Consider the following 19,605-nt stretch of genomic DNA (forward strand, 5'->3'; position numbering starts at 1 on the left):
CAGAGAACTAATGATTTCATCTACTATGGCTACCAGAAATATCATTACCCAAAGTAATAGCCTTCAAATCCATAAAAGCAAATAAATATGTTGTGGCAAATGTATGATGCCTAATCATGAAAAATAATAGAGTAGAATTTAATAAGAATTATCAACAAATATTTCTTCCAACTATGTATAAAATATTTCTTTAAACTATTTTGTGTAATTTCATATAATGAAAACAGAAAACTACAGATTGTGTAAACTAATCAAATGTTAACAGTAATAGCTAAAATGTATACAATACCTATCGCATACCAGATAATGTGCAAAGTGCTTCTCATAAACTAACTCAATTATCTTAACTCCTTTTGAGACAGGTACTATTGAATTCTTTTTTTCTTTTTTCTTTTTCCTCCAGATGAGAAAACTAAAAGCCCAGAGGTGAAGTGTTATACGCAAGGACACAAAGCAATTAAGTGGCAGATCAGGGATTTCAATCAGGACAGCAGTGCTCATAACTACCAGGCCATACCCCCTCATACTAACTCACTAAAAAGTCACTTACAAAAATATTGACATCATGTGCAAAATTTCCTTCTCTAAAAGTAAAACACAGCAGTAGCAGGAGACCACATGCTATGTTTGTTTCTAACGAAAGCCATGCTAAAATGCACTATCTTGCGTTACGGTTTAGAATAGAAGAGATAGAGGGGGTATCAGAATATGATCATTCATGCTATCAAGAGCTGTAATAACCTATCCTTCAATGGAATGTTTGCTTCCATAAAGGCAAGAGGAGCAAAGTTTGAATCAATGATAAGGAAAAAGAACGTATGAACTAAAGTTTTAGCCTTTGGCTCATAACAAAACAGAAGGAGAAAAAGAAATACATGTAAACGTAATTGTTTACATAACTGTTAATGGAATGAACATAAGTTTTTAAGGAAAACATCCACATATTCCCAAATGCTGAAGGTATGAACCATATCTAGGACATCTATTCTATGTTCAATAAAGGGATCATTTATCACAACCATATAATAAAAACAGTACTGAAACAAAGTCCAATGCAAGTATTCATTGTATAATTTAGAACCACCCTTTACAGTCATATCAAAAACCTCTTCCTTGTTTTTTCTAAATATATAGAATATGCTATCTGCAAAGAGGAAAGTCAAGAGATATTTTACAGTTAGTAAAGTATGTCTTCTTGTAGATCTTAAAAGTTAAAAATATACCAACTCAAAACTGCAGTGACATATTTCACTTCCAATATGAGTAAGAAAGCAAGACTGTCCACTTAGTAATTTTAGATGTGCTGAGTCTTTAAAAGCCCTCAACAGTTAAGGAAATGATTTATTTGTATGGAAAACCATGACTTATATACAAATTAAGCTACCCAGAAAAGGACGAAGAGGGTGTAGAGCTTGTGGGTAACCGATTTGGGGTTCAACTTCATACTTCACAATCAATGAAGTGGTTAATAAAAAAAAAAAAAGCTAAGAAAAAAGACAAAGACCACAAAGAAACAAACTTAAAACAATTCTAGTGAACCAGAGTACCACTAAAGAAAAAAATAATCTAGCACTAGTCCGCTAAAACATATATAGTCCCAGACAGTAGAAAACGGACTTTTCCCGAACACCTACAACAGGCAACATGCTATAAGGGAGAGGGAATATCCATACGTATTCCTTCAAAATCAACACAAGTATTTTCTTAATTTTAAGAACTTTTTGTTTCCTATTTCAAAACACCAGTATACCAAAAAGGAAAGAGGGGACACTAAGTGACCATCCTGAAAATAAAAATAAAATGAACTGTGAACTGAACAGTTCATTTCAGTGAACTGAAATGTGTTTAAATTTATCAACTGTAAATACTAGTTTTTTTTCAACATTTTATAAAGCCGCGATTTTCAGAAAAGAAGAAAAAAAACAACTTACCTTGTTACGTTTTCTGGAATGTATTCTAGAACTGGATATCCATCACTTCTTCTAGATGACAGGTCACCATGTGATTTCCATGACTCCACTAAAGTATTAACAGGAGGAAAGGAACTCAGGTGTTGGAAAGATTGGTCTCTAGCTGATCGTGATAAAGATATTGTACCTTGAGCACCAATCCTGTAGTGAAAGGACTGTCCACCCGAATTCACACCAACAATAGCAGATGACGGGATGCTGGCCTCTGGGTAATAGCTCCCATCATCTGGTTCCTGTTTAATACCCATTGGGAATCCGCTGCCTTCACAGTTACCATCAAAGCCGGGCACAGGTGGTCCTAAAATTCCTGATAGAGAATAATAGTCTTTATCATCCATAAAGGAAAAATATGAGCCATCCATAAATGGAAATGGATTTACTGTTGGATTCCCTTTAAAAGAGGTGCCTGAACATGAATGCTTGGTTGATTCTTGTTTTATTGGTACTGAGAATGGGGAATCAGAATTTATTTTGTTATTTCCTCCTAGACATGAGCTACTAAAAGCTCCATCTGGCTCCGGTTTTATGTACTGGACAATGTTAAGCTGGCCAGTCACACCATTGGAGATGGCATTCTCCACTTCCTCACTCTTAGGAAAGGGGACCTCTTGAGCACCTTTCTCCTGTGTGTCTGGACTAGGAACCACATCCCGGGCCACACTGGATCCAGCAGGAGTGCCAGAAGCAGTGTAGCTGAAGGCATTGTTTACAGGGCTACAGATAGATCCCACAGTACTAGCAGTTGGACTGGAAAGCGTGGATCTGTTATTTGTGTTGGAAGGGCTGGAAACGGAGCACCTTGAGTTGTTGATGTTTGCAGGGCTAGACACAGAGGATCGCAGAGTGACATTGTTAGGACTGGAGACTGGAGATTTTACACTGCAGTGACTCGGAGGGCTGGATATTGGGGATTTCATGCTACTTAATGGACTTGAGAGAGGAGAGCCCACGTGTGCTGGGCTGTGCGATCTGGAGCCTCGATTCTCAACGTTAGGGGAGCATGTCAAAGGAGTCCCCTGGGTGATAGGGCTGTGCACTGTGAAACTGCCAAAGCTGGCAGAGGTGGAGGACACAGAGCTGATTCCAGCAGGGCTGCAAACTGAAGATGTCATGTTCAGAGGGCTGCAAACAGATGGGCTCTTCTCATGACACATGATAGGGCTTTTAACAATGGCACGCATGACCCCACCGTTCACAGAGCTCCCAGAGTCAGACATGAAGGATCTCAAGGGCCTGTTCACACCACCTAGAGTGGAAGGATGATGGCCATTTTCTTTGTAAAATTTCACCAGCTGTTCAACATTTTGATAAATCTTTGCTGGACTCATGCTTCCTTGTTGGTTCTGCTGGTCATAGGTATAGTCAGCATCTCTTACAGAATCCATGTATAAACCCATGGACTCAGCCACAGTCGCCGAAAGTTCCTTAGACTCCAGCTCAGTTTTAATATCAGATGTTAAAATCCCAGACCGATTATTGTCTTGCTGAAGGCAAGGGAGTAGTTCGTGTTTTTCTTTGCTGCTTCCTTGAGTACTGTTGTTTGGAATAGCACCGGAAACACAGCTTACGTTGACAATCTCCATGTAGTTATTCTCATCGGTCCTCTCTGTAGGTCCCAGGGAAGAATGTTCCACAGCCTGAGAAACTTGACCCCACCGTCTTTCCATATCTAGACCTTCAGGGAGACTGTGGTAGCCTTTGGTCTCCATAGCTAACGAATAAATTTATATTAAAAAATTGAATTAGAGTCATTTATAGCAATATTACTCTAGAAGACATTCTAAAATTGTACTTGCTGAGCTATACATACATATCCTACTTATTATAAGCAATATTTCTACTTATATTAAAATTGTTGCCTTTTTTATGTGCTGTTATAACAGAGTACTGACTATAACTTGTCCAGAAGCTAGACTATAAGCAGCAATCATATAAAATTATTTTGCATCTAAATAAAAGTAACATGTTTGCTATAATACAGCCTTTAGATTTGCAAAGAATATCTACAAATGTTAACTTATTTAATATTCAGAGTAATCACGGGGACTGATGAAGCAGGCAAGGATGAAACGAAGGGCTTACTGATGTGGGTGACTTGTCCAAGGTCAAAGGCGTGATAAGTGACAAGTTGGGTTTAAAACTAAATCTTCTAACTCTAAAACCTTTGGTGTCTCTCAAGCATACGGAAGCTGCTTTCCATATTGAATACGAGGCTTTATGAAAACAATACAGTAATGCAACCAATGTTACCATTTATTAATATGAAATTAAAGTTATCAAGTGGATTATCACAGGAAAACTAACTTATAAGAATGATTTTTTTAAAAAAATAAGGTTTTCTTAAAATGGATTACTTATGAGGATACTGTAATGTCAATTCCAAAAAGTAAAGATTCATGTATCCTGATTACTTCAGGCAGTCCATATAGCTCCATAGAGAGGCAGTATGACAACTCGGGAATGTCAGCACTAGATTCTCCGTATTTCAATGCTGGCAGGGACTTTGACACGCATCCCTACTTAGTGGTACCTCTGCTATAAAGACTTCTAGCAGAAACAGTTTTATTTTCAACGGTAAATGGAGGAAGTTGAGATGAGTCTTGACAATTTATGTGTTCATTCATTGAACAAATATTTACCAAGTGCGTGCTACATCCTGGGCCTACAACCAGTCACTGAATCTATAGTGACAGACAAAACAGGCACAGTTCTCATCCAAGGAGCCCACAGGTTTTTTTCATCTACACAATCACATCCATTGACTCTCTATAAAATTATTTCATAGACAATATAATTATAATAGGTTATATTTACATAATCTTATAATTATACAATTCAATGCAACAGTATACGCCTCTTATTTACCCTAATAACCGTATAAGATTAGTAAAAGTATTATCTAAATGATATATTGGGGAAACTGAGGCACAGGCTATACAGCTATGTGGCAGAGCTGGAATTTGACCCCAGGTCTCTCTCTAAACCAAGGCATCTCAACCTTGGCATTACTAACATTTCGGGCCTGATAATTCTTTGTGGTGAAGGTCTGTCCTATGCATTGTAATATGTTTAGCAATAACCCTGACACCTACCCACTAGATTCAACTAGCACTCCCCATATTCAGCTGTGACAATCAAAGACATCTCCAGACATTGCCAAATGCCCCCTGCTTTGATATGTTTCTATAGAAACATATCTTAAAGGAAATTAACTCATTCTTTGTAAAACTTTCATTTATATATTCTAATATACAAAACTGCTAAAATCATTACATATTCATTTGTATTGTATTATGTATGCATTTTTTCAAATCCTTTCAGGTGTGTAGATAATCCATGCCCCAAATAAAAGTCTGATGTCTCTGCAGTTCTGTACACCAATATTACCTTAGGCCTCTCATTCTTTTTTTATTTTTTAAGATTTTATTTATTTATTCATGAGAGACACAGAGAGAGAGAGACAGAGACAGAGACAGAGAGAGAGGCAGAGACATCTGCAGAGGGAGAAGCAGGCTCCATGCAGGAAGCCCGATGTGGGACTCCATCCCAGGGAGCCAGGATCAGGACCTGAGCGGGAATCAGATGTTTAACTGCTGAGCCACCCAGGCATCCCAAGCCTCTCATTCTTTTCCTCCTTCAGCCACTCACTACTCCCATCTCCCTTAGCTTCCCCTCATGAAATGAGACTAGGAAGTCCTTCTGCTACATAACTTATATTAACTTACACAGGAAAATAATAGAATGGCTCTGCTAAATAAACTGGCAATAGATTATCACAAGGCTCTCTAAGGACATTTAATGCCTAAATTGTCTAAGTATTGTAATTATCTCTTCACTCTATTCTATACTAGATTTTAAGTCCCCAAGAGGCAGAAATTTTATCAATTTCACTACTGCATCCCAAGCAGATAGCCTAGTACAAATAAAAAATGTTAACTCTTATAATCAATACTCAATTTGTGAACATTAAAATCTAGCCTATAACCTTTTACTTAAAGAACATTATTCTATGAATTCCTAATCACAAGTCAATCACAAAGCAGGGGAAAATAAATCAAATTACAACAATTTAGGTGTTTATCTGATAATTCTACCCAAAAAATTGAGTGTGGATAAAAGACAAGTTGAAATAAATATACGGTGAAATGGGACTTAAGCTGCTAATACTGACCTTTTCTTCTTTACTGAAAAACCAGTTAGCTGTAACCATAGGATGAAAAATAGTATTCTATGCTTCTACTTCTATCTAAGAATATTCGATCCTCCCCATAACAAAGCTGAACAGATGCATATCTAAGGTATAGATGTTTCAGGTCCAAATTCATCAAACACCACAAGAAACATGTCTATTCATGCTCAAAACTGAACATCTTCTGTGTTCCATTCCCCCCCTCCAAACCTGTCTGTAAACCCACATTCCCTGCCTTGGTGAACTGCACCCCTCTCTCCCCTAATGCCTGCAAATCACCCTTGCCTAGGAACTCTTGCCAAAGGCCTCCAAAGGCTCCAGCTTCCCCACCTTCCAACTACAGCTCCATTCCTCATCTCCACTCCCCCCCCACCAACCCAAGCAGAGTCTAAAAAGAGAATCTACCCCAAGCAGAGTCTAAAAAGAGAATCCCATCTCCAGATCCCTCCCCAAAAATCCATCCTCCAAACGTCCTTTTGGGAAGGATGATCACTTACTGCTTTTTTGAAGTTTCACAGTGTAAATCTGCATGCTAAACTCCTGAGAAGTTTTACAGTGCGGAAACCGGTTTCCTTTTTATTCCAGTGTCCTCTACATAATTTGGCCACGGCCCCCTTTTTCCACAACACCTACTAATATTCTAAGGGATGACTTTCATCACTCTGCCTTAAAGCAGGAGCCAAATCTCAAACCTGTGAGACTATATGACGATTCTAGGAGAATCTACATGGGAAATAGCAGACAAGTATAATATTAAAGCACTCTACAAGGAAGCACCTTTATCAGCTAACATCACACAGCTGATCACAACTTTCCAAGTCCTGTTTGGCTAGCCTTGAATTCTTAACAATAGCATAAAACAGCCTGCATTTCACCACATTATTGACAGGGCTATCATTAAAGAATTTGCAAAAGGCTTTGCTGAAATCTAAATTAGTTCTGTGTAAGGTACTGTCTTCATCTACCAACTTAATGCACCTCTCAACAAAGAAAATAAAGGTTGGCAACAGTCAGGCACAAAAGAATAGATATCTAGCGTCTTCATGGCTTCCACTGCCAACATTTTTTAAGATCGTTTTTAAAAACTTAGGAGTATTAAAATATTTTATGCTGAATGCCCCCCCATTACTTTCATCAGTCTTCTCTGTAAACAAATAGATTATGTTAGGCATTTATTTCCTAAATAGTCCAGGAAACTCAGATTGTCTTTTTGGAAGTGGCATAGCCATGGCTTGAGCAGAATTTCAGTTAGCCTGAACTTACTAATAAATACTGAAAATATTAGTTGATGAATATACTCCTTATAGAACTTAACACCCCCATAGTAAAGGAAAAGTTGTTACTAAAGTATAAGATGAAGCAGACACCGGTATACATATCCAGCTTATATAAAATCAGATTTGTCTCCCTTACAGCAGAAATGTTAACAGAGGCTCTCTAGGGACAGGGACAAAAACCATTATGACCCTTTAATTTTCATGCAAATGGCCTCCCCCAAAACATAAAGGAAATTTCCAAAAGTAAGGAAGAGCTATTCATATGCTCTTAAAAACTTTTTGCAAAGGAAAAACCTGACTTTAAAATTTTAGGTTTTATAGTCAGTGTTAAACTGCGCTCTTCCATAAGGAAATAGGTTTGCTTTTTTTTTTTTTTTAGGAATATTAACAAAGATTCTTGTGAAATGACATTTGGTCTGAAAACACTTTCACTTTTAAGCCCCCCCCCCACAGTCTCATTTAAAACATACCATTTTCTATAGTTATTTCACTTTAATATGGCATCTTAAAGACAGAACCTTAAGAATTTCACAATTTTCACTAGTTGCACGGCCGTCAAAGTTTGCCGTACGTAACTATTTTTCTGTCATCCTCACTACGGAACTATTATTATGTCCTCTTCTTTTATACATGGGGTAAATGATAGAAACCTGCCCAAGGTCACCTAAGAGAGCGGGAGAACCAGTTAGAACTGAGCACACCTGATTTCTATTCACTCACCTAATTCACTGAGCCACCTGATCTTTCCAAAATCCCCAAGCCAAACTATGTCCCTCTTAAAGGAAAAAGCTCCCCTTTATCTTTTTTTGTAACTTCTATCCTCAGGCATTTCAATGATAGTGTGCCTTGAACCCAAACATACAATTAAAACTTCACAGAACTTCACAGATGGGCATGCTGTTATCATTATTATGTAAATATCATCAATAACAGCACCTAGAGAAATGGTGATACAAATGTTAAAAAGCAATTTAAGTGCATTAGGAATTCAGCGCTCCCAAAAACTTGTCTGGTATCAAACAAAAGTTTTGCTGACTTCTAGGTCATAATAAATAGTCAAAACTGATGGTGCCATAAACCATTTTGATTTAAGCCTGGTCTTTTAAAATTTAGTAGGGAAAAACCATGCACTTAAGTTCAATAGTAGGGTACTGATGACACCAAAAGAAGCTTCATCCTTTCTCCCCTGCCTTTGGAATTACAACTGATGCCACAGAAAGCATTAGCCTCTCTCAAGAGTTTTTATAAATACTAGGGAACGGGAAATGCACGAATTTCCAGAGCCCCCTTCAGACAGGCTACATCAGGATCTGTATCTCCTTCAACTGCCCTTATCCGCTACACCTCTAGCTAAGATTTGGGTGCTTCCGCAATTGATAGAGGAAACAAATATTATTCAAACGCCCCTTAAAAATCGTATAAGGAAGAGACGATCCGAAACTCATCCTTGGGGAAAGGGAAGGGTGGTAGACCTCCCACTGCCAAAGGCGGTTGAAAGCTGCTCGTTAGAGGGCATTTATCCAAAGTGGCCAAACTTTCCCAAAATAGTCCTCTGGCGGCCAAAGGGGGTAAAAAGTGGAAAACCAAAACAAAACAACAAGCACACAGCACCATACTGACTGTGCCTCCGGATTACGCAGCCACTTCTCCCTGCAAAGTGCACGCTCCCGCGCCGCGGCCGCCAGCCGAGTCCGGCGAGCGGCGCCCCGCGGCGCACCCCTACACACCTGCCTCGGCCGGGGTCCGTCTCTCGGCGTCTACCTGTTGCAGCGCTCGCCAACGCCACGACACCCCTGCTGCGGAGCCCCCCTAAATCCAACCACATCCAGGCCAGCGAGTGCCGCTCTCCCTGCAGCGAGAGAGCCCGAGGCTGCAACGCTCCTGCACCCAGGTGACTGCACGGGCTTCCTCCGAGCAGCCTGAAGTTGGCTCGCGTCTCCCCAGTCCAATGACACCCCGGGCGCGGAGGGGCGGAGAGGCGGGGGCAGGGCCAGGGCCAGGGCCAGGGCCAGGGCGGGCGAAGTGGGAAGGGAGAGAGGGAGAGAGGGCGGGCGAAAGCCCGGAGGGGGAGTGGGCCAGCTCCAGGGCCGGGGTGGTCACATGTCCAGATAAAGTTCAGGTTGCTATCCCGCCCCCCTGAGCCCTTCCTATTGGCCCGGAGGGAAGCAAGGCTCCACGCTGCACAGGCCAGGCGGGCTTCTCATTGGACAACCCCGGCTGTCAGTCACCGGGAGGGCGACATGACTGATACAAAGTTGCTGCGACACAGCCTAGACTCGGCAGCTCCCTTAAAGCCGCAGCCACGGCGGGCGCCTGGGGTGCCGGGCAGCAGCTGCGACGCCGAGCGCCGGGCACCGTCCACGCGCCGCCCCCCGCCCCTCTCGCTCGACTGCTCCAAACTTGCTCGCTCCCACCTGACTCTCCTCCTGGCTGACCTCGGGCTAACTGGAAAGACGTGAAAAGTGTGGTGACGCGGAAGAAGTCGGTTTTTCCGAGATCCAGCCAAGGTGTCGTTCCCTCATGCTGTCCACCTGCAGCGCCAGGTGAGCGGCAGCCCTGGCCCAGGCACCGCCCACGGCGTCCGCGCGCAGGGGAGGGCTCCGAGTGGGCTCTCCCCGACCCCCGGGGCTCCTCTCCCCGCCCCTTCCCTCGGTCCTGCGAGTTACCTCTCGGCAGAGCGGCCGCAGCGTCGCTGCCCGCGAGCAAGAGGATCACGTTCCCACTCGATTTGAATTTCCTTGTTTTAACCGTGCAGGAAAAGCGGGTGATTTCAGCGCAGCCAAAGCCCTTTAAACGCAGCCTCATTCCCACCCCCACCAAAAAAAAAAAAAAAAAAGAAGAAGAAGAAAGAAAAAAGAAAAAAAAAAGTGCCAGGGTCAAGAGCTACTGCTGTCCTTCTTTATGATTTTGTCGGTTCATTTATTAGTTTAGTACTGGATTTTTCCACTAGCTCAATTTGAAAGCCATCGAGGATATTCACTTCTTTATAATTGGGAGGGGGGGGGGTTGCACACAATTGGGAGAAACACACAGGGGGGAAAAGGAACCAAAGTGTTTTCTGAAGATCGAGTGCCTGCAATAAATTTGTTTCCCTGCAGCCGCCCCCACCTCGACTTTCCTCTCGCCCACCCAAACGCTGTAGCTACTAGGCAAAAGGAAGGGCTTCTTAACTTTGATTTCTAAAGACTTTGAGGCTCCGCGTCCGAGGCTCCGTTTTAGGCTCCCGGCTGGCCCAGAGTCAGCACCAGTGACGTACACACCTAAATCCGGGCCCCCGGCCCTCGGCGACCCGCAGCCCGGTGGTGGCAGCTGTGCAGCCGGCCTCCCGCCTCACCCCTGCCTCGCCCCCGCCAAAGTCGGAGGGCCAGGGGGAGGGGGTCACTCCGTCTGTGCCCAAAGCCCCCCCGCCCCCCCCCCCCCGTCCTCTCTTTACTGTAATCAAGCTTCGGGATTCCAGACCCCGAACCCTGGAAGACTCGAACTCTCCGCCGCTCCAGGTAGGGAACTCCCTGGCGGCGGGGCGACTCCGGTGCTCAGCAGTCCCCTGTGCGCAGCGGCCCCCGGGACCCCGCAGCCGGGAGTCCCCGCCAAGTGTCCCAACTTTCCCGCGGGGCCCGCCGTCACGCGCGCTCTCCGGGCCAGGCGAGCAGTCTGGCATCGATCGCACCCGGGCCGAGCGCGGGCGGCGGGCGGGAGCGAGGGGAGTCCCGGACCTAGCGCCGGGGCAGGCGAGGGGGGCGGCGGCTCAGCCTGCGCCGGCAAATTTATTATTAAAGGAACGGACGTGTCTCTTTTACTAAGTTTTTACCTCCTTTTCGGAGGGCCGGTCTTGCCCTGGATCGCAGCTGCTTACAGAATCTAGGTTAGATTTTGCAGGGACAGCCGCCGCGACCGCTCGCCTGCCTCCCGGCACCCCTGCCCCGCGGCGGCCCGGCGGGCACCTGGTCTGCTGCCCGCAGCCCACCTCGGCTCGCCCACCCGCGCCCTCTACGCGGCCCCTGCCCTCCCCCGGGCCGCCTCTGCGCTCCCCGGGCCCCCTCCCGCCGCTGTCAGCGCGAAGTGACTGTCGCCGCACTCACCTTTTCTAGGACATGGTGGGGAAGCTGGGGCGCGGGGCGGGGGGGTGGGGCGGGGGTGAGGGCGGCGAGACTCCCGCCGCCGCCGCCGCGGGCAAGTCCAGTATAGCGAGCAGATCGGCGGCAAGGATGGAGAGGACGAGAATCCCGGCGGTCGCGCTACTGACGGTGGGTAGAGCAGCGGACCAGTAGTGTTGTTACCCCGCAGGGGGCGGCGAGGCGGCGGCGCCAAATCGCGCAGAAGGGGACGCGAGCGCCCGCCCGCCCCCAGCAGCGGCGGCCCGGCCCCGAGCGGGCCCCTCTCCCGGGGCTGCGGGTCTCCCGGGCGGTGCCGGCGGCCGCCCTGGAGGCCGGGAAGCGCGGCGGCTGGTTCCGCGCCCGAGCCCCGCGGCGCGGCTCTCCGCGCCCCCTCTCCGGGCCTGGGGTGGCCGGTGACAGCTCAGGCGGCGGAGCGTGTGTGCCTGTGCGTTGGCGAGGGGGCGGCCGCAGGGGGAGCCCGCGGCGCCGCGGCCCCCTCCCCGGGTCACACCCTCCGCCGCGGGAGGAGGCTGCAGGGCGGCCGGGCCCCGGCTGGTGGGCAGTGGGGCGGGGGCGCCCGTGGCTGCGCGCCCTCTCGCCCCGGCCCCCGGCAGCCGGAGGCCCCGGGAAGACGCGCGGAACCCTCCCGCCGCCACTTCGCGCGTCCCCCAAAGTCTGGGCCCGAGCCCGCGCCCCGGCCTCAGGTGCACTTCCCACCCGCGGGGGGCGGCGCGGGCTGGGGACCGCGCGGGGGGCGGGAGTGAAAAGTTTCTTTTCCTGCTCGCCCGCCGCCCACCCGGGAGGCCGCTGCTCTGCCCTCTCCCGAGCTCGCGGCGCCGTCGCCCCACCCCCACCCCCACCGTGGGGGGGACGCCGAGGAAGGACCGGGGTCTGCGCGCGGGGGCGCGGGGGCAGGTCGCTGAGGAGCGGCGGCCGCGACCGGCCCCCGGGCTGTGCCTGTGACAGCGGCCGACGAGCGGCGGGCGGTGCCTGCGCGGGGCGAGCCGAGGCAGGGGCTCCGCGCCGGGCCCCCTCCCCCTCCCCCTCCCCCTCCCCTCCGTCTCCCTCTCCCTCTCCCCCTCCCCCTCCGCGCGCCCCCGCGCCGCCCCGCGCGCCCCCGCGCCCCGCGCCCCGCGCCCCCGCGCCCGCCGGGGCAGCACCTACGCAGACGCGAAAGTGAAAGGGGGGGCGGGCGCACGGCGGGGGGCAGAGGACCGAGCCGGGACCCGCGAGCCCGGGGCTCTCCCGCTGCCGCTGCCCTGCGGAGCCGTCGGCCGCCTGCGGGCTCCGGAGCCTCCCCGGAGTCCCACGTCCGTCACTCTCTGCCACGCAGATCACCCTTATCAGGGGATGTGTGTGCCTGTGTGTGCGCGCGCGTGTTCACGTGCACTCGCGTGTGTGAGATGTACGTTCAGCCCGACTCTTCCACTGCACCGTTACACTTAGCCTTGGTGGAAATTTTTTTTTGGGGGGGGGGAATGGGGGCGCATCGTAAATGTCACCATCACTCACAGGCTTCCGTGCCTGTTGTCCTTTATGATATAGAGTTTAAAAAACCCCGCGAACTGACCCCCCCCATACACACACACACACACACACACACACACACACACACACCCCTTTGCCGGCTTAGCACTTCTTTTCCTACAGGATCTGTTGACCACCACCCTAAACCACCACCAGCACCCCGCCCTTTGCAGGATTCTTTCCCATTTTGTTCCCAAATAGCTGTGAAAGTTGCTAATCTCTTCCCACACAAAACCGTGTTCAACACGGAGCTGCCCTGTTAAAACAATCGCTGCCTTTCTTCCACCGCATTCCCACTGTCCCAATACCGAGCTCCCCTTTGCGTCCATCACCTACATGTACAGTATTGGCACTGCTCAGTTCTCAGATGGCTGAAGGGGGCATTTTGGCCTCTAGGAAAACGACCTTTTGCCTCAGTTCCCTTCTTTGTAGGGGATGTAGAGTTCTTAAAGTATTAGGTTTTAAGCGAAAGCAAGGACATAATAATACATTTTCAAATGAACGTATCGACAATTAATTACAAGTGTCTACTGCAAAAACTGAATCTTGAAATGCATAAAAGAGTAAGATGGATTGACATTGGTGCCTTGCTAAGGTGTACAGAAGGACGGGTGGATATATGGTGAAGCATGTATATATTGAAGTACAACATTAATGGTGGGATCTAGTGGTGGGTATACAGGTGTCTGCTGTAAACTTCTAACTTTTTTGTATGCTTGAAATTTTTCATAATGAAATGCTAGAGAAAACTCTTATTAGAGAAAACTCTTATTTAAGGTAACCTATATAATGTAAATTCTGTTTACAAAATTTGCAAATTAGGTATTGATTATTCCTTCCCACTTTAAAAAATGATTTACCGTAAACATTCTTTACTTAGATACCCTACCATGATTCTAATCAATAATTTCCATTACAGACAACTTGTCAAGGGATCAGACTATGGCATAAAGTAGGTTATTATAAGTGCAACATCTTGGAAATTTAGATTTTTACGTGCCTTTTCTTGCCCATTCTCAAATTTGTATCTTCCCTGCCTTAAAAACCATTTGGTATTATACAACTAAGATTGAGTTTTAAGCATATGTAAATATTCTTTGAAATTTTTTCACACCAAAATAGCTAGGAGTGGGGGGCATATGCCCATATATATAGCAGCTTCTCTTGTTCTTTGGGAGGGATGTTAGGGGATCTAGCAATTATTAATAGGCAAATCTTTGGGAGATATCTGGGTATTTAAATTAATTTGCCAAACATTTGAACAATTAAGTTTCCCTCTTCGCTTTATTTTGTTGTGCTGTCCATAAGACAAGAGGTGGTCCTGTGCCATGAAGGGAGAACAGCTCCAGGATAAGATCTGTGGGTCCCTCATCTGAAAAGAAGGAGACATTTATTTTGGTTGGAATCACCCCACAAGTGGTATCTCTGAGACACTCCATCAAAGATGGGGGTGCAGGGTTTTCTGTTTGGAATATTCTTTGTGCCAATGCTTGTTAATAAGGAGCCCTATCACCTTAAAAAAGTGTATGCCTAGAAATGTCATTACTTGCTTGTTTTTTAAGCTGTCTCAACAAAGATTGTTCTTTTCAGCCTTTTGGATAAGCATATTTTTCTCTCTGCAAAAGGATGAAATGTGTTTTTTTAAATAAAAATTAAGAAAGGAAAAGAACAGAAAAGGAATTTAACTTTATCTCCAAATAGAGACAATTTACAGCTGCCAAAGAGTTTTAAATCCTGAAGCAGCAACAATAGTTATCTCCCTTTTGACAATAGATCACCCTCAGTCCACAGTCGCTGTGTCTTAAGACACCACCCTCCCTCATCCCATTAATGTCAAACTCTCTGAGGTTTGCCACCATAAAATGCAAGACTCAGCGTTTGCAATTTACATGTGTGACATCACATCCTCTATTATATAACTTCAGATACAAAGCCTAATATCATCTAACTTTGTGTTGGAAAAAATTCTCCTTTGCTCTTTATTTTAGCTTTAGCAGAGCAACCCCTTAGTTCCCTGATGCTAATCCCATTTCTTCAAACAGCTGACTGAGGGAAGAAAAAAAGAGCATGGAGTTGTTTAAACCATGAAATCATTACCCACCCCCCAAAGAATCTTTTCAAATTTATTTTGAAACGTATTAAATACCTCTCCTTTATATCTTTACTTACTAACAAGAAAGTGAAAACCATTAGGTATCATATAATTTAATTGTATTCAATAATTTTTAAAAGTTAAAGGCTAAGCGTTTGGTCATAGTTAACTTCATTAATAAAGCCTAGCCATGCTGGCGGGTTTTTTTTTTTTTTTCTTTCTAAAAAGCTAGGCTTTCTTCACACACACACACACACACACACACACACACACACACACACACCCGTCTCTTACCAGCTGTTGGAAAGAGTTGAGAAAGACAGAATGGGGGGGGGGGGATATTGGGGAGAGAAGATAAATAGGGGAATAATATAAGATAGAACTTTTTCTTTGTTTATTGCAAAACACACATGTTACAGTTTATAAACATTACAAGCAAATAAGAAATTGTGGACCAGAAGATAAATACAAAACATATCAGGGTTTTTGTAATATCCAAAATAGACCAAACTCAATTTTCTAGACTACTTGGAATATTTTTATTAGCCTTGGTTATTCACTCATTTCTATATTTGTTTTCCCAAGTATTTATTCATCTATCTACCTTAATTTCATTTGTAGTCATTTTAAATAAAAGTACATAAACCTAATACATTTCTATGGCCAGATTTTGAGACGACAGAGCACCCAACAGCACATGCATCACAATTAGTATGCCATATTATTAGAAGCAAATCAGATTTCACTGTGCCTACACTGAAGTTCTAAATTTAGAAATAATGTACAGTAGTTGAAAAGGGGGAGAGGAACTTAGAGCAGTATATTTTAATAAAAATAAAGATATTTTCAATTTCTTGTCTTCTCTTTTTCTTGGTTTAGTACAGGAAATTCATCACCTTTAAATAACTGTGCTAATCTTGCATAAATAAATTCATGGTTTGTTTGCACATTAGGACTATGCATTGGGGCTGTTTCTTTGATATTATGTGCTATAACAACCACAGAAAAGTGAAACAATCCAGTGGGTCAGGTGTGAGAAACATGAGTCTCTGTTGAACTTGATGAAAAACTCATTTAGAATTTCTCATTAGGACTTCACAGGAGCAGTTAGCTTTTCAGTAGTTGGCATTATATTTTTAGCAGCATTTTAACAGCTGTCAGTAACAACTAAGACAACATTTTGATCAACACTATTTTTTTTATTCCAACAAAGATGATTGCAAAGAAACAAAATGCTTCAGGATTTCAATGTTTAACTATGAAAATCACAATAAAAATATTTTTTGTAATATAAAATGTTGATAATACCTCGAGGGCAGGCAATAAGGTATCCACATAAAATGAGGCCAAGTAGATTTTTAAATTTTAATTTTCTGATGCCTAGGTACACATGATAAAGATAATTTTATTCTTAAAAGGTGTGTTCAATGTCAGAAATAGAAACGTCAGAATAAGAGAATGTTCAGTGTATCCTGTCATATATTTGCAAGTAGGTCAAGAATAGCCATATGGGCACCCAAAATGAATAAAATCTCTTCCCTAACATTACAGTTTATAATGGGAGGTTATCATATGTCAGATACATGACACTGGAAATAGCAGACAGAAAAATGTAAGAAGCTTCATGGTGGATGTCATCTTTATTCCTGAAGATGGAGGTAAATTTGCTATGGGTAATGCATTACAAAGCAAATGAAAACTAAATGTCTGCAAGTGTCAAATGTGCCTTTCACCCATAGTCTCCCAAAATTGAGTAATTTCTGTTCCAAGGCAAGTAGGAGTAATGGTATATTATTAAAGCAGCCTACTGAATCATCTTATTCAGAGGTCATCTACTCATTTGGAGGATCTAATCCAAGTTTTGAGTTTGTCCCAACAAAGGCAGCTGAGTATTTCCCACTTCAATCTAGTTACCACAGTGAGGGAATTAGTGCATTCTTATGTCAAATGATATTTTTATTATATTGCATTTTTTTTCTAACCTTTTCGGGGCACTTATCTATCAACTCTTTCAATATGAAGCATTTTTAACTGCTTGGTAGGACTTTCTTTCAACAGATCTATGCATCTTTAGTAAAAACTTTGATTAGATATCCTTTCCTCTTTCCCAGCACCAACTCCTGCCAGATGCAAATCTTTTGGTGTTGACAGTTTCTCACGGAGCATTATATAGTATTCTTGATACATGAATTTTGGACATTAAATGTCCATGTATAAAAATGAAACACATATAAACACTTTCTCTGTGGAAAGTATATGCCATATCAATTATTAATATTTAAACAATAATCTATTTTGAAGTGCTTAGTGCTAATTATAGCTAGACCTTAATATTTTATCAAAACAAGTAGACATGTTTCTATTTAAACTAGTTCATTACTTTAAAAAAAAAAAAAAGCTTTTTAATGGCCTCTCCCATGAATGTAGTAGAACCATGTCCTCTAAGTAGAAGTTAAGTAGACTTACAGTGCCTCTGTACAATGACAGTAGAGATTGCTTTCTTGTGTAAGGACCAAATGAGCACCTAAAGTCTTGAGACTTTTCTAATACATTTATAAATTTGACTTTTAATCTGTTGTTTAATATAATACAAAAGCATATATTATAATTGTGTATAATAATTGTATATCTCAAAAAAGAAAAAATTCCAAGAAAATTATTTTAACTACAGCACTTCAATATATACTACTGCCCCATTCATTTATAAATTACTCCTTTTATTTCCAATTTGTGTATCACATGAACTGAAATTTTGTTTGAAATATAATTAGTTTTTAGATTATCTTTATTTGTGAAAATATATATATTATTGTTATAATTCAGTAAAAACTTCCCAGAAATAAAATGCAATATCATATGTACATATCTTTATATTCACTGTAAGTTATTTCCATGGCACTGTGAGATTACAATACTAAAATACAACTACTAGTACGTTAACAAACTATGGACCCAGTACCTAAATCAAGAATATTAATCATAGTGAGTGAACTCACTGAGAAATTTAAACAAACACTAACTTTTGCAGATAATTAAAAAACCCAAGGTATAAGAGAGAGCCAAGGTTCAATCTTCTTAAATGAAAAAACCAAGCAAAAATTTTTAGCCTAGAGCTATATTTCACTACCCCTTTTCATAGAACCAGCAAATCAAGCTGTACTGTAGAGTAGAGCCAGCTTACATGGCTTAGAATTCTGGCTTCAACACCTACTAACCTTATAACCCAGTGCAAATTACTTAATCTTTCTAAATTTAGGTTTCCTTACTTGTAAAATGAGATTATTGATACCATAACAGGATATGTACTTAACATTACAGTACTTGGATCTAGTAAATGCTCTCAAAAATGCTAAATATCTACCTCTGGAGGTTTATTAGAGAAAATCAAAAGTGATTCTTTGGAGGATTAAAGATCTTGCTTCCAATTCAAAGAATTTTCAAGATCCATTGAGAATCAGTGATTTACCTGAGGTCCTCAAGCATTTCATGCTTCTAAGAATTCTCTTTCCTAAAACTGAGATTCTCAAATTTAGCATGCATCAGAATTACCTGGAAAGCACGTTAAAAGAGATTACTAGGCCCCACCCCTAGAGTTTCTCATTTAGTAGGTATGGGTTGGAGCCTAATAATTTGCATTTCTAATAAGTTTCCAGGTTGCTGTTGCTGATGATGATCTGGAAATTACTCTTTGAGAATCACTGCCCTAGATACAGTGGATGAAACAAATGGCCCCAGGCTGCTCATTTTGAGGAACTTAAGTTATTGTGGGCAGCTGCTGCTGGGGTGGGGATGAGAAACAGGAAGTAGGGGAAAGAAGAAAGGAAGTGTTAGATAGTGATAAAAAGGAGTAAGGGTAGGAGGTGGCCTTCATAATCACATAATTATTGAAATAATAAGACTGGCTAGTTGCTGTTGAGGACCTTCTCTTTCAATACACATCCCTTGGACTTTATGTTGATTTTTTAGACCTGGATTCCTCCTCTCGATTAGTATTTGGGAAGTATTTTTATCATTTTCCATCTCTTAAAATATCTATTAGTTTATTGTTGTATTATCTTAAGGCACTAACTTTGGTTTATTTGGGGGAGGTAAGAATTGATAACCCAATTCCTTTAATTATCCTGGCACACAGTTTACTGTAGTTAAGTCTAGATCACTTTATCTGTCTTGAGTGTATCATAAAGATAGGTCCATTACTCTTGAGTAAGATTTTAATTGATTTCTTTTTCAGCTTTCATCCTATCAGAAAGGAACATAGAGCTATTGGCTGTAATGAGATTTTGACAAATCCATAGTGGTCATTCCTAGTTTTTAACGAATTATCATAAGAACAAATTTCTAATTTTTTCCTCTGGAACTCAGGCCTACTGTTTACACCTATAGTAACTTCATGACTTTGTTAAGAAATGATCTTACCATCGTGGGATTTTCCTTCCTTAAGAAGTTAAAAAATAAA

The 19,605-nt window shown here is 43.3% G+C and overlaps 1 protein-coding gene and 1 long non-coding RNA gene across 8 annotated transcripts in view; one reads left to right on the plus strand and one right to left on the minus strand.

Annotated features, from left to right (window-relative positions):
- Positions 1 to 11,591, minus strand: part of NR3C2 (nuclear receptor subfamily 3 group C member 2) — a 334,877-nt gene extending 323,286 nt beyond the window's left edge. For 2 of the 6 annotated variants that reach the window (XM_038558968.1, XM_038558967.1), the window contains exons 1-2: positions 9,851 to 9,984; positions 1,932 to 3,681 (exon numbers count right to left, since the gene is read on the minus strand). In XM_038558968.1, coding sequence (XP_038414896.1) covers positions 1,932 to 3,679 — 1,748 coding nt within the window. In that variant the 5' untranslated portion in view covers positions 3,680 to 3,681; positions 9,851 to 9,984. Of the gene's footprint in view, positions 1 to 1,931; positions 3,682 to 9,163; positions 9,473 to 9,850; positions 9,985 to 10,102; positions 10,125 to 11,515 lie in introns of those variants that run through there. The other 4 variants (XM_038558972.1, XM_038558970.1, XM_038558969.1 and 1 more) reach the window with 4 other exon arrangements.
- The window catches only part of LOC111090088, a 90,971-nt gene continuing 82,929 nt past the window's right edge, over positions 11,564 to 19,605 (plus strand). For both annotated transcript variants that reach the window (XR_005370859.1, XR_005370858.1), the window contains exon 1: positions 11,564 to 11,680. This is a non-coding gene — a long non-coding RNA (uncharacterized LOC111090088). The remainder of the gene's footprint in view (positions 11,681 to 19,605) is intronic.

The sequence above is a fragment of the Canis lupus genome, chromosome 15 (assembly GCF_011100685.1).
Source record: "Canis lupus familiaris isolate Mischka breed German Shepherd chromosome 15, alternate assembly UU_Cfam_GSD_1.0, whole genome shotgun sequence".
In the NCBI taxonomy this organism is placed as follows: Eukaryota; Metazoa; Chordata; class Mammalia; order Carnivora; family Canidae; genus Canis; species Canis lupus.